At 45.5% G+C, this 13,852-nt stretch overlaps 1 protein-coding gene across 1 annotated transcript; it reads right to left on the reverse strand.

Annotated features, from left to right (window-relative positions):
- Positions 1-57: 57 nt before the first annotated feature.
- Positions 58-12,913, reverse strand: pdlim4 (PDZ and LIM domain 4). The gene is made up of 7 exons (XM_061298887.1): positions 12,638-12,913; positions 9,116-9,267; positions 6,566-6,647; positions 3,383-3,678; positions 3,152-3,312; positions 1,871-2,009; positions 58-1,360 (listed from the first exon to the last, which is right to left on the reverse strand). The coding sequence occupies exons 1-7, from the start codon at positions 12,728-12,730 to the stop codon at positions 1,156-1,158; spliced, it is 1,128 nt and encodes a 375-aa protein (XP_061154871.1). The 5' UTR covers positions 12,731-12,913; the 3' UTR covers positions 58-1,155.
- Positions 12,914-13,852: the final 939 nt, after the last annotated feature.

Consider the following 13,852-nt stretch of genomic DNA (forward strand, 5'->3'; position numbering starts at 1 on the left):
TGTCAGTAAAAATAGAAATACAATTTTACATATTAGTCATGGATCAGAGATTCAAACCATTTTTGCAACAAAATTTAATCAACTAATTGAACTACAAAGTCAAAAAAATCCAGAAAGGCAATTGGCAAGAAAATGATGTCAGCGTGGGGTGTTCAGGCACTTGAAAGATGGAACCTTGAGGGACCCCACATGAAATTAAGCCTTAATATTCACATTCTAGCGAGTATATCACAATAACTGCATATATTGTGTTATTTTCTAAACTGTTTTATGTGTGTTGAGAGTATTGGAATGACAATAATTTAATAAACAATGACAAGTATGTGTCAACAAGACAACAACATAAGTACAGGAGATGGCAGTGCACACAGTTGGCAACAATATACATTTTTCAACATTTACACACTAGAAAAAAAATGTTTTCATTCTCCATTATGAAAGTAGTTTTGCTAGAAAAAAAATAGTCCCCGGAATGATGACTATGATTTTTGTCATTTGTTGTATTATTTTACGTACAGTGGTGCCTTGAAATACAAAAATGACAAAACATTATTAATGTGGAGAATTAAACTTGTATCTCAAGTCACCAATAAGTTGGGCTAAGCAATTTCCCTGAAAATTTGCATACAATTGACCCCATTATACTAAATGCGTTGAAAGAAAAACATTTTTTTTTTCCCCTTCATTCTTTAATAAGTTGGGCTAACTAGCGTTTTTAAAAGAATAACAAAACAAAAATTGAGGGTGAAAAAAATCAGAGGAAACAAAAAAAATTAACTTGACTAAAGTGATAAACCACCCTTCCCGAATTAAATATTGTAAAAAATATATCTATGAATAGAATTTGAGTGGGTTAACGCAGCCTGGGAAATGTGGCGTTAAAAGAAAAACAAGAAAAACTGTTCCCCTTCTCCCCCCTTCTGGCGTTTTTATTTACACTTGCGAAGGCGGAGCTGGCATGCTTGCATATGGAGCCGTTTAGCCCGGGTTAGAGTTCAGCCAAACAACACGCCGACATTCCACCGACGCTCCCAGTGACACACGCCTGTGATGCATCGCCCGCTACAAAGAGGAAAAAGTGACGTCCCCTAAGCCCCGAAAACTAACGCAAGCTAGCATTCTGCCAAAATGTCCGCGCGGGGTCCTGCGTCCGCCTCACACGATCTCCACCTTGGAGTTGGGGTAGACGGCCACCACGTCGTAACCCTCCGGAGGCTGCACGCGGGCCTTGGCGTGCGTCTCGCAGTACAGGTTGTCCTCGATGAAGAAGTAGCCGCGCTGTTTCAGGTTGGTGCCGCAGTCGTCGCACACGAAGCACTCCGGGTGGTACAGCTTGTCGCGGGCCTTCACGATGGTGCCCCTGCAGGGAACAGAGGCCGTTCAGAAACACGTTAAAGATATAACATAGCTAAAGTAATTAGTTAGGATTTCATCATCATTCATTTATGTTAAGCAAAAATACTTTTTTCAAATTTAGTGTCAAACGAAAATGTCTGCCACCATCTAGTGGATGGCAGCGGAATTACACTTAATATAAACGGGAATCAAAACCATTTGATGACGACACACACACAAATATTGTATGAGAGGGTGTGTATGTCTGTTATCATGCTTACTTGTTAATGAGTAATTCATGGCCATGACATCAGTGCTTACTTAGACCTGCTTTTACAAGCAGGAGGGCTTGGTACCACTTTTTGTATTTATGCATGTGTGTGTGTTCACAATTTCCTTGGTGAATAAGACTGGGTCATTTTGCTTGTTGGTGCATGTCAAGCCAACTGAGTAACAGTATTCAGTATTCAATGTTAAATAGAATTGGCTTGTACTAAAATGTTAAAGAGCTAGCAGCTAGCGCGGGGGAACTTACACAATGCCGTTGGTGCAGCGTGTGCACTGCGGGAGCTTCTGGAGGCCCGACACGCCGCCGGGGAGGGGGCTTCCCAGTTTGGGGACGGGCGATCGCACGGGCGACTTCAGGCTCCTCATTCTATCTGTCGGAGACACACCTACAAAAAAAAGAATCAAAATGAAAACAGCACCACTTTACTGTAAATGATACAATTAGCATTTTAGCATACAGAAATACAGTACAAAATCAAATCCATTGTCGGGTTTCACGTTTCCAATGACATCCAAAGCACTCGCACGCCACGTGAAATGGACCATCAATCAGCGGAAAGGTCTGCCAACGCGGTGGCACGCTAACGGCGCCGTTTTCACTTCTGTTTTGAGCACGTCTGCTATCTCGAGGGAAGCAGATTTCGTCCGAAGCGCTGACACTGCTTTCATCTGTTAGCGAAACCACGGAAAATCCCCTTTCGGGAGATTCTTTACTTTGTTTCCATCAAGCGCTGAGCGGCGGCATGGCGTCAGCTAGCTGCATTAGCTAGCTACTACGAACTAACATAAATAGAAAGGGAGGACTTTTTTTTTGACACAGGAAAAGCATAACAACTTCTGAAGTCTACTTGGACTCCATTTCCAGCAGTCTGTGGAATTTTGGTAAACAGGCCCCTGTGTTTGCTTAGGTTCCCCAAACCCCTCAAAGGCAAATCCTTCTCTCAGTGGGGGCTCAACTTGTCCGTCAACATGATGGACTTTGTCCTCCATCGAGACGGTCGCCGTGTGCTTTATCTCAACGAGACATGCTATCTATTTGCACTAATTCGGAACTTCATTGAAGTGAACTGGTCTAAATCAAGATTTCAAAATTGGGCTCGTACAAAAGACTATTTATGATTAAACGTTTGCATTGTTGAACTTTAGGATGAAAAAATATCCCATGTGGAAATTCCAATGGTTAAGACAGGCCATTTTTCTCACTTTATTGTCCTAAATGCTTTTTGGAGTTATTTAAAGAGCCCTCATCTTCCTCCCCCTCCTCCTCCATGTTTTCCTTTTCTTTCGCCGCGACCGTCTATAAAAGGAAAAGTATGTCAGTGAGACAGACGGGGATTTATTATGTCGTTACGTGACTAATGCTCAGACACGCAAACGAGTTTTCTCATCCAGGTGCTCGGCGTCTCGCGTCTGACTGCTCGGGCATCGCTTCGTTATGGAACAACTATGGAAAGGAATTTCCTTTCGTTTTCCTTATTTTTTTCATTTTCTCTTAACAGGGTCATTTTTCGCTTCAAGAGTTGCTTACCTCCGTCCTCGGCCTCCAGCATCCCCTGCAGGTACTTGAAGGATCCGGACTGCTTGGGCTCCGAGGATGGTTGCTCGAAGTCCGTCAGCATCTTATAGACGTGCGACTGCACGTCCACGCCGTCGCGGCTATGGACAGGGGAGGGGGCGGGAGGCTCGGGGCTAGGAGAGACAATTATCTTCAAAAGAAATCTCAGAAGTCACTTGACCTAGGTGTAGGTCATAGCCTTACCTGTGGGGGGCGCTCAAATTGAGACCTGCCATTTTGCCGTGTATGGATCGGTCCCCGTTGCTGCCGTTGGGGGCGTACAGCGGAGTCGGGTTGTTGTACTGAGCGTGCCCGTTACCGTAGGTGTTGCCGTGGCCGTTGTTGGTCTTGGAATGGCCGTTGAGCGGATGGTTGGTGGCTTGCTGCTGCTGCTGCTGTTGATAATTTTGCACGGGGAGCAGCGGAGGAGGCGGGGGTTCGGGGGTATACGATGGCTTGCGGTTGTAGTTGCCGTAGCCGCTGGTGATGGGACGGAAGTTCTGTGGAGAAAAAAAAAAATCATGTGTTCGAGAAGAAAAACACAAATTCAGTGTCTAGTGGTTGCGTCCCAATACTTTTGTCCGTGAAGCTTTCCTTCAACAAGCAAGAATTTACAGTGGTGTCCCAATACTTTTGCACCGGCGGCTTATCCAGATGGATCATGTCAACAGATGGAAAAAGCTGGAATTCATCCTGTCATGACACTTACTGGGACCACACACACACACGTACGCATGTGTCCTCCATAACCAGGCCTTTTCTGGAAGCTTCCTCTCCTCCGCACCGGCAAGTTTACATCTCGGCAAAAAAAAATAAACTTCCCTGTTATCGGCCGATGCGCCCCAGACAGACGATAAAATCCAGCCAAAGCAACTCAAAGATCCCGTCAAACATTCCGACAATAGTTAGGACGTTCAGAGACGAGTCAAGGAAGTCATGTGAGACTATTCCGCAATGCTAATGCTAATGCTACAAAGTCAGTTTGAAGCCATCCCTACAGCAAAGAGGTTACCTTAGGTTAAAGAGACACAGGCGTAACGTGAAAGGGAGAAACGGCAAGGTAGAGGACCTTAATAGAAATCATGTGTTTGGAGACCCCTGCCTGGCTCAGCCCTGATTGGCCGGAAACCCAAACATTCACACACAAGCCACTACCTCGTTCTCCCACGAGGTTTAATCCCCCCAAGACGGAGAAAATGAAGCCCCTTCTCATGGCGCTCTGCACCGCTAAGCAAACACAAACCCGCCCTGCAGGGGAGCAGAGACAGACGGGGGCCACCTGACCCCATCAAGAGAAACCCGAGACGGATTTCGGACACTTTTGAGCGGATGAAGGGTGAACACAAACAAGCAAATAAAGCCAGTTGCAGGTGTTGAGCTCTTTCTAAAAGACTTTTCAGCCACGCTTGAGCGGATTCCCTGGCAGGGGATTAAGCAGCGGTGGTCCCTGTAAACACACAAGAACCCAAAACCCTCAAGTGATTCTGCAGCGCTAAGACAGTCAGCTGGAATGACCGTTTTTTTTTGGGGGGGGGGGGGGGTTCTTGGAATCAAATAATCTTGTTCCATTCAGAAAACGATTTGACCACGAGAAAAAGTGCAGCAGCTCACAAAAAGACCTTCAGGCCGAACTTTGGACAACCCTGCCGGCAGAAATTCTTCATGTGTCAGCTCCCGTCGAGCCTGGAAAAGCATCACGCTGCGGCTTCCGAACTGCCACGCATTTCCGACGCCTTCCGCCAGGAATCTTTTTTTAATACCGACCAGCAAGCTACCCCCAAGAGCTTCCAACTAAGGTTTGAAATGATGGCGGAAAAAACTTGCGGAAACTTGGATTCTAAATTGCTGACGAAAGATTGAGACTTTCCCAGAGAAAAATTGCTCTCTGGTAGGAAAATACACTGGGCGGGTGGACATGATGTTATTTTAATTCCATAATGACGTCAAAGTCGATGAAGTCATTTTGTTGACATGGGAATATGCATGCGTGCTCAAGGTTGAAAGAAATAAAAAAAATAAAACCACACACTTGACTACATTTGAATGACTTCCAATTGTTCCCATTGGTCTTCCTGTTTATAATTTTGATTTTGGCCCTCAAAGTCGTGATTGCGATGCCTCCAGGGCGTCCGCTTTTGAAGTAGCCCAGATGGATGACAGTGACACCATTTTGTTTCCAGATTAGCTTCGCCTCGGGCTACGTGTGTCTTAAGAAGACGACGTCTCGGCAGTCATTGAATGTTGTTTGTTACGATTAAGCGAGTTTATTCGCCAGATTGTTGATCATCCAAACAAAAAAATTGTAATTTGTCTACGGTGCCAGATCAACCCACAAAGTCTTGACCTCGACCGGAATTTCCGACAAGCACGGGACTATTATGCTACGTCAGACTTACAAGTCTTTGAAAGCAACTGAAGTGTATGGCAGCTAGCCATTTGGCTAACTTAGCAATCCACTGCCTCTCTCAAAACCTTGGGACTGTTTCTGATTTGTACGACTGCCGCTTTCAAGTCCGTTTAGTCGTCCAAAAAAGTGTCAATTGGCGACGGAACTGGATATGATGAAACGGACCGTTTCAGAAACGACCGCCACCATGGAGGCATTCGAAACACATCCTGAAATCTAAATTGACCTTGACTGAGGTTTGACAGTTTCAAATCAGAATCACATTGCCGCAAAAAAAAAAACATTTCAACTCACTCGACCGCAATTCTTGACGAACGACACAAAACAATACGACTGAAAACAATACTCAAGCGTCTATTGATGAGGTGACAGAAAATGAAAGCTACCTCAGCTCTTTCCCGCCATGGCCGAGAGCCCTGACAAAAGACGCTTCTCACAGAGCCGTCATTGTCTCTTCCCAAACGTGTCAGAACCAGCGGAAAACTTGGAAAAAAAGCATCGGCAATAGGCTTCATTCCGCCAGGAGTATCCTGGCAGCCGATCCGATCGGAGAACAATCGACTTCTTCAACGCTGAATGTGTTCATTTTTTATTTTAACACGCTATCCCCGGGACATGCTATTCCTGGAGTGAATCTCCAGCGTTGCATTTCAATGGATGCTGTTTATAATCAACAGAGACAGTTTCCTTGCTTAATTTACAGCCCCAGATGGCAAGTTGCGGTTTGTAGCGAATGATCAGCATGACCATCAAAAGAGCAGGATGGGAGTTTTAATGGGTTTTAAAAATGGAGATCAAAGTTGCTCACTATGAACAAATTAAAAAAAAGAGATTCCCATGGGGAACTTTTAATTAACAAAAGAAATGGAGACAATCAAAGCATATCTTTGCCACAAAGCAGATAATTAAGAATTGATGTTTGAAAAGATTCTTATTATTTGATATATTACGCACCTTTAATAACAAAATTTGTGATCTACCTGCGAGTCCGATTCCATGTAAGGGCTCATCTTGCCGTCTTCGCTCCCCACCGGTGACCAAACTCGTTCTCCTGATCCCGACCTGAAAGACAAAAGGCTTGATGACCATCCCCGTTCTGGCGGGACCGGATTTTGTCACATTACTACTTTATTTCCAACGTCAAAACAGTTTCATAAAAGAGATTGCGGACACAAGGAACCAGAGCCAATTCTGATCCCGTCGGCTCATTTAATAAAATGACGACAAATTCTCAAGTGGCGAGATTTCTGCAGAACCGATTGACTCCTTGATCCGGTAGATAAAGTCGTCAGCACGTCATAACTCCACAGTACGAGCCGTCAAGTGTTTTTTGGCTTCTACTGAAGGTTGGGGGGGGGGGGGGGGGTGATGACTTATGACATATATCTTTAGGTTGCTTGTAATTGACTCCAGTCCCGTTTGACTTACAAGAACTAACATGACTCAGTGATTGGCAGCTGCGACGAGGTACATCATTCAACTGTGAGCTGGCCTTGTCGGATAATTTACGCCTTCCCTCGGCTCGGGTTTCATTTCACGTGGCCTTCCGAGGGTTCTGGTTGTAGATTTATCAGTTGACGTCACAGAGGAGCCACTTCAGATATGGACCAAGAGCGCTCTTACGAGGCGTCGGAACGCTTTCGTGGTGTTTTTGGAGTGTTTGGTCTCGATGGCGACCGCATACACAAGCGCCATTTGTACTCGGACGGAAATGACACGAGCTGACATTTGGGGAGAGAACACGATGTTCATGTCAATAAGGATATGAATGGGTTTGCGGAGACATGAGTGGAAAACGCATCATCGAATTCATCATCCATTCTTGAACTCTCGGTTCGTCTGACCCCGAGGATTAAAGGCCTTCCAAGGAAGTTAGCTTGATTTATCGAGCAGTAAGCTAACGGAAGGAAAGATACTTTGCATCAAAATCCAACCGTGGGCTATAACAACTTCTAGAGGAGCATCAGAGAGTCCCAGGACGATTGTTATATTTTCCAGCCCTTGACCAGGTTTAATTTCCTGAAGGTCTGTTTTTTTGTTTTGGGCAATGGTCATACCGAGGATGAGACACACTGCTAGGAATGAAATTGAGATGTGTCCTTTCATGGAATAGTACCTGAAGAGTCCTGGATCACACCAAAAACAACAATCAATGATGGATTGTGGCTCCAAAGTTCTATTGTGGCATTTTACTAAGCACAAAAGACAGCCTGGGAAATGGGGAGGGGATGAAGTGAGTTTCTTTTGTCCCCACTGGAGTTGTGTGTTGCTTTGGTCCGGTGCAGCCTTGCGCGTAATTCCTTAGCGGTGAGTCACAGGTCACATCTCCCAGCGCCAGGGAAACCCAGACTCTGTCTTTTCTCTGCCCGCTGTTTGTAATTCTTAAAACCCTGGAAATGAATGTGCCTGGAAAAAAAAATCTTGAACTACTTCATCAGGTCTGGAGAAGGATTAGGGCAAATTGATTTGACAGATTTACGCAGAACATGGTTTAGAACTTGCCCCTGGTGGAGATGGATGATCTTCCTGATAACTAGTCATGTTGATCTAATGTGAGTGAACTTGAAGCACAGAGAGGGTATCCTTTTATGAACAAGACATTCTTTCAGTCCGGGCTTCCAGCACATCCATCAACGAGAGGGGGGTGGGGTGGGGGGCATCCCAACGGCCTGGCAGTCATCCCAAGCACCATCTGCCTGTTAGGCCTTTGCAACCGCAAGGCTTTCTCCGATAAGCTGATGGAGGTATAAAAATTAGAGTTGTGGAGGGGCAACGATCAAAACGTAGCCCCTGACACTAATACATGAGGAAACATCTAAAGAAACATTCTTGCTTTACGCGGCAGAGGTCGGATCCACGCAGCGCACTGTAATTTGGGTTCCTAGGCAGACTTGCAAACTCGTATATTTGTCCATCGGCAGCACGGGCAAATTACAGGTCTCCCGTTTTGACTCGGAGTATTTTTCGTTGGGGAAAGAAGTGTTGTCCTCCGTTGGGATTATGTTCCTGTGAGTCAGCACTAATGGCTGCAATTATTTGTGAAATATTTCATGTGGCAGCGGAGCAATACTTTGATGGAAACGGAAAGTCTCTCCGATCATGTCCTTTCCACTTGGACGGCAGCTCATTCCACCAGTATGAAAAGTCTTCTTGACGTAAGAGCAGAATTAAAAGCCACATTTTGGCCGTGTTATCTTAAGTGCAGGGAGGAAAAGTTGCTGCAGCTGCGCAGTAGCTGCACCTTTGTCACGAGCGAGACCGACTTCCCGAAATAACATCCCGACGTGGACAAACCGCTACTTCATGCTCAGCTGCTTGGACGGAAGAGGGTGTTGGATGCTTTCGAGCAAAAGTCGAGTACAATGGGGAGAAAAGTTCCTGATTTAGAGCTTTGACCTTAAAGAGAGAGAGAGAGGAAGAGAGAGACTCCTCGTCGTCTGCCAGTTTGGCAGTTTTCACTTGTGAACGAGTCACAAGAACTTTTCCAAGCCTCTCGTGCATTTAACTCATTCAGAGTCAGATACCGATACCTGCTGATGACGAGCGTGAGCTGCCGAGTGCAGTTTTTGATGAGGTTCTGGGCCTCCATGTGGGTCATGTGCTCTGTGATGTCATCGTTGATGGCCAAGATGGTGTCGCCCGGGCACAGGTCTCCCTGGGCCGCCTTGCTGCCGGCCGTTACCTGGAGGCAAGAACCAGGTTGAGGCGTCAGGATACGTTCAGGTCGCCGACCCGGAGTGAAACTCTGTGATACGAATGTTCTCCATCTAATGGAGTTGGTATGAAAGTGATTAACTTCACCAGCTTAGGCAAGCCCACTCCATTACTTCCCGCCAGTCTGTGATGTGGTTCCAATAAACCCAAAGTGGTTCGCCACTGTTTACTCGAGGCCGACTTTTTCTTTCCACAGCAGCCTCGTTGAGGCGGCGAGATAATTGCGCCGCTTTAATGCTTGTTGCCAAGTTGTGAAAGCCATTACGGCTCCGTGAGGACGGAGCAAAGACAAGTTCATCTCGTAAAAGATTTCGTCAGACTGAGTTGGAAATAAGACGCCGTCGGGACGCATCCCTCTCCGGCGCTTTCCAACGCAAAATGACTACCCGCGTCCCCATCTTGTGCCCGAAGGCCACGGAGTTGATATGATGTTAAAGTTAACGAGCGCCTTGTCTGTCAAGTCGTGAGAATTTACGATCTTCTTGTCATCTGCGTGTCGACGACTCGGCAGTAAACGTTAGTACTGTCGCCCGTGATAAATACAAGTGGCGAATACTCGGATCATTTAAGTAGTCCGTCTTGGTTTCAGCTCGAAAAGCCTGCGTGTAAATTGGACCAAATTGGTTCCGAATCCGGAGCGACGGTTACCAATTTGATCCCTGCCGCGACCTCCTCATGCGCCGAGCCGTTAAGTGTTTTAAAAGCCAAAAAGCTGAGACTCGCGCTCCGTGAAGTGCTAATAGCTGAGTCGTGTGGTTCGCATGTGGAATTTTTAATTTACGGCCTCTGACTGCCGCCCCCACCACCCGGGTCCCTCCCTCTATTTTTCCCCCGCTTTTACCCGTGACTCAGTTCCAGTAAACTGAGAGGTCATTGTGCGAAGTAAGCGCGTGTAAAAACAAACACGACACCTCAACACTACAGCACGGCGTGGAAGTAGTGCTTGCTTGTGCGGATAATCTCCCGACAGGAGGTCAGCGTTTACCCACGCCATTTAACCACCGCCACCACCTTTGTTTGTTTGTGTGTAGCGTTATTGTGAGGCAAACCGACATTCTTCTTAAACAAGATGAAGTTGTAAGTATTTGGGATTTTTCAAGGCATGTTGAAGTCCTTGAAAAGCTAAAGTACGTCATTAATTAGAAAAATAACTATAAACTGTCATTCCAAAGGCGCGGCCACAGGGGGCGCCAGCATTGTTTACTTTTAACCCCCCACACAAAGGCCGCTGATTGCTAACAGTGTTTGAAATATAAAAGCGTCAATATTATCCAAAGAGGAAACCGACACACGTCATCGTTTACATCTCTAATTAGCATTACGTGCTAAAATGCTACATCACAACAATGACATCATTCAGAGAGCAAAGTGTCAAGTAGGTCTAATCTGAGTCGTGAAATGACAGAGTGTCGAGGGGACGAGGTCCGATCTAAAGCTTGTTGACATCCCGTTGCTACAAACAAACTTTGTGCGGTCATGCGTCTCCTTTATAATTTGAGGCACCCGACTGTCTCTTGATGGATATCTTATTAAAGCATCTCTTGATCTTGGTGCCTAAATCAGTTCTCTATCTTGTTTTGTCAATTTTATTCTTATTAAACTCCTCTTTGAGTTTGAAGAGAACATTTGAGTCACAGCGGTAGCCAAGAAAGGGCCCAAACTTCCAAAAGCTGAAGATTAAGTGGTCATGTCAGCCAAATGGGTCACATGGTCCTTTCCTCTGGAATGTGGTAGACGCAGGTCAAAGGTAGAAGGACATGGAGTTCACGAGCTAATCTAGTCTTGTCTATAATGTTCGCTGAAGGTAAAAAATGCTTAGTTGTGTTTTTGCAAACTAAGGTCACCTTCATGACATCATTGTTTGCGGCCGGGGTGTTTGTGCAATTGCGTCCGTGCTAGCAGCAACCTGCTGTCATATTTAACACGTCTTCTCCAAACGCCTCAGCTATCACGTCGGTGGCGAAAAATGTTTCCCTCTCGTTTGCGGCTGTCTCGCTTTAGCACCTCACGTTAGCCATATTAGCACTTTACGCTACGAAGCGGCTAACTAGCGTAAATGTTGAAATGAGCTTTGAAGAAAGTTGTCTTTTTGTTTTGTCGGTAAACATATATGGCAATATTTGATGAATAGCCGCTCTCAGGACGAATAATATCTCAAATGCTTTTCGTCAGAATGCCGTTGACGTCTTCAGCTGCTGAAGCGCAATCGAATATCGTGAAATTGACGTCGCTCTACACGCAGATGCACCAGCTGCTGGCTTTTCTCGTTTTACGGGACGACATCTCCGAGTAAATTACTCTCGGAAATGCAGCTTTTTTTTATTTTTTTTTATTGCCGCCTCGTAAATTCCGGCCATGCCAGGATAATAAGAGCTGTGGTACGTTGACGGTTGGAAGCAAATTGTGTGAATACCAGAAGTGGTAGTGAGAGCAAGTTATAAGGAAGTTTCAGGTTCAAGTTTCAAAATGTGGGCTCTGTAGCTTTGGGTTTCAGGGGAGGGGGTCTTGAGTGAAACACCTGGAATCCTTCAGCAGCACCTATGAGCGATGATGAAAACCAAATGTCAGCAAACCCCCCCACCACCACCACCACCTTACCCCTCCCAACCTCTGCTGTGTCTTTTCCCGCAGCCAGCGGCAGCGCCATGTGTTTATCCTGGCCGGGATGAAGCGAGTGGCTACTGGCGGAACCGCTGCCAAGCCCGCTGACGCCTGACCCATATACTGACCCACTGACGGGGTTCGGGAAAGTTCGCAGAGGTTTCGTACCACAATGGATAGATTATGTTTGTTTTCACAATTGTTTTGATGACGGCTAAAAATCAGAATTCGAGCGCCATGCTAAAAAGAGAAAAGGGTTGAACGCCATGAATGACAGCAATGCACAGATGAAATTCAAGTATGCGAAATGAAACCAAATAAAAGAAACACAAATTATAAAATATAAACGAGACCAAGACATAACACATCTAAAATAGTCATTATGAATGAATTAAAAATCAAACATAATTAGTCAGTAAAATTGTTAAATATAATACAAAAATGATTTTAATTCAACTAAATAAATAAATAAAAAATAATTAGTTTAATTAATGCCAGTAAAGGTTTTTAATCGCGCAAATTTATCAAATAAACTAAACACCCCTTTAAAATATAGTTTTAATAATTCTCAATAAGAAAATGTACCCTGATGTGCGTCACTATTGAATCGCTGCAAAATACACTTGTACGCCACCTGACATGCCCCGTTAAGTACTTTTAACAAGATTAACGAATTAGGTTCAAATGTCGAACTTGCACGTAGTTCGAAATGGTCATTTCCGAGAGGCGAAACGTACCCTGGAGATTGTCAGCGGCGTGCTGAAATCTCGTCCCCCGACCAGGCGGAAGCCCCACGGGGAGGGTCCCTTGAGAGTCACGCTGTAGGGCATGCCGGTGCCGGTGGACCTGGAGACCGCGACGACGCAAAAGTATCCACGCGAGAAAGGAAGGAAAAAGTCCTGCAGCGAGTCGACGCGATCCCTCCTGCACGAAAACTCTCCCGAGGTCTTGAATCAAGTTTAAATAACAAGAGGCGCCCGTGACGCGTGACGGGGGCCGGGCCGAGCAGCCCGCCCTCACTCGGGACTCCGGGAGGGAGGCTCCCACTATGTGCTTCATGGAACGAGTCCATCCTCTTCCTCATTATTTTCACCGTGATAGACTACAAATGATATTAGTGCTACTACAATTACAGTAATCCTTCGTTTATCGCGGATAATTGGTAAAATGTGGGAGTAACTTCCGGTATAGCAAAAAAACAGCGTTTTGTTTCTATGGCAACGGTTCATGTGACTCCACTTTCTATGACAGTTTCAGTCTAACTAGGTTGGCGATCTTGAGAGAAAACATTTCAGTCTCGCTTCCCGTTAATCTAGTTTTCTATCACGACAAAAAAATGGTATTATACATTTGAAAAGTAATGCACTGAAGTAGTTTACAGGCCCAAACAAGTAAGCTCATTTGATGATGCGGGCTTGTACCTACTGAAGTTGCCAGTGCGTGAATATTATTTTACATTTGTCCCTTTTTGGATTCTTTCATCGTTTGACTCGGCTTGCGAGTGAGTCACCGAGTTTTTTAATTTGCGGCGGGATGATCTCAGAAATTCCGCAGCATCTGTTTCAGACAATTGCCGGACTGTCTTGAGCTTTGAGTTAACCTGAGGCGGCCTTGCTTGTGTTGCATCACCACCACGTCACTGTCGTGATAACATTTCAGATGGTAGTCATTGAAAATCTCCCAGTGTGGCAAGCACAGACCGCCATTAGTCACTTTTGTCTTTTAAAATTCTTACAAGTTGTTTGACAGACTGACGGTGACTCATGACGACACTCGCAACTTGGCAAGTCTTCAGACTGCACGTTGACAGCGTGTAAATGACCAGGCCGCCAAATCCACAAAACCAGATTTTTTGGTTTTGCGTCACCTCAGCTTTGTAGCTGCTTTCCGTCAATTTGCGTTGACGTCCAACAGCACTTTGCTTTGCATCCGGCACGGGCTCCTTTCTCCAT

Source organism: Syngnathus typhle, linkage group LG15 (assembly GCF_033458585.1).
Source record: "Syngnathus typhle isolate RoL2023-S1 ecotype Sweden linkage group LG15, RoL_Styp_1.0, whole genome shotgun sequence".
Classification (NCBI taxonomy): domain Eukaryota; kingdom Metazoa; phylum Chordata; class Actinopteri; order Syngnathiformes; family Syngnathidae; genus Syngnathus; species Syngnathus typhle.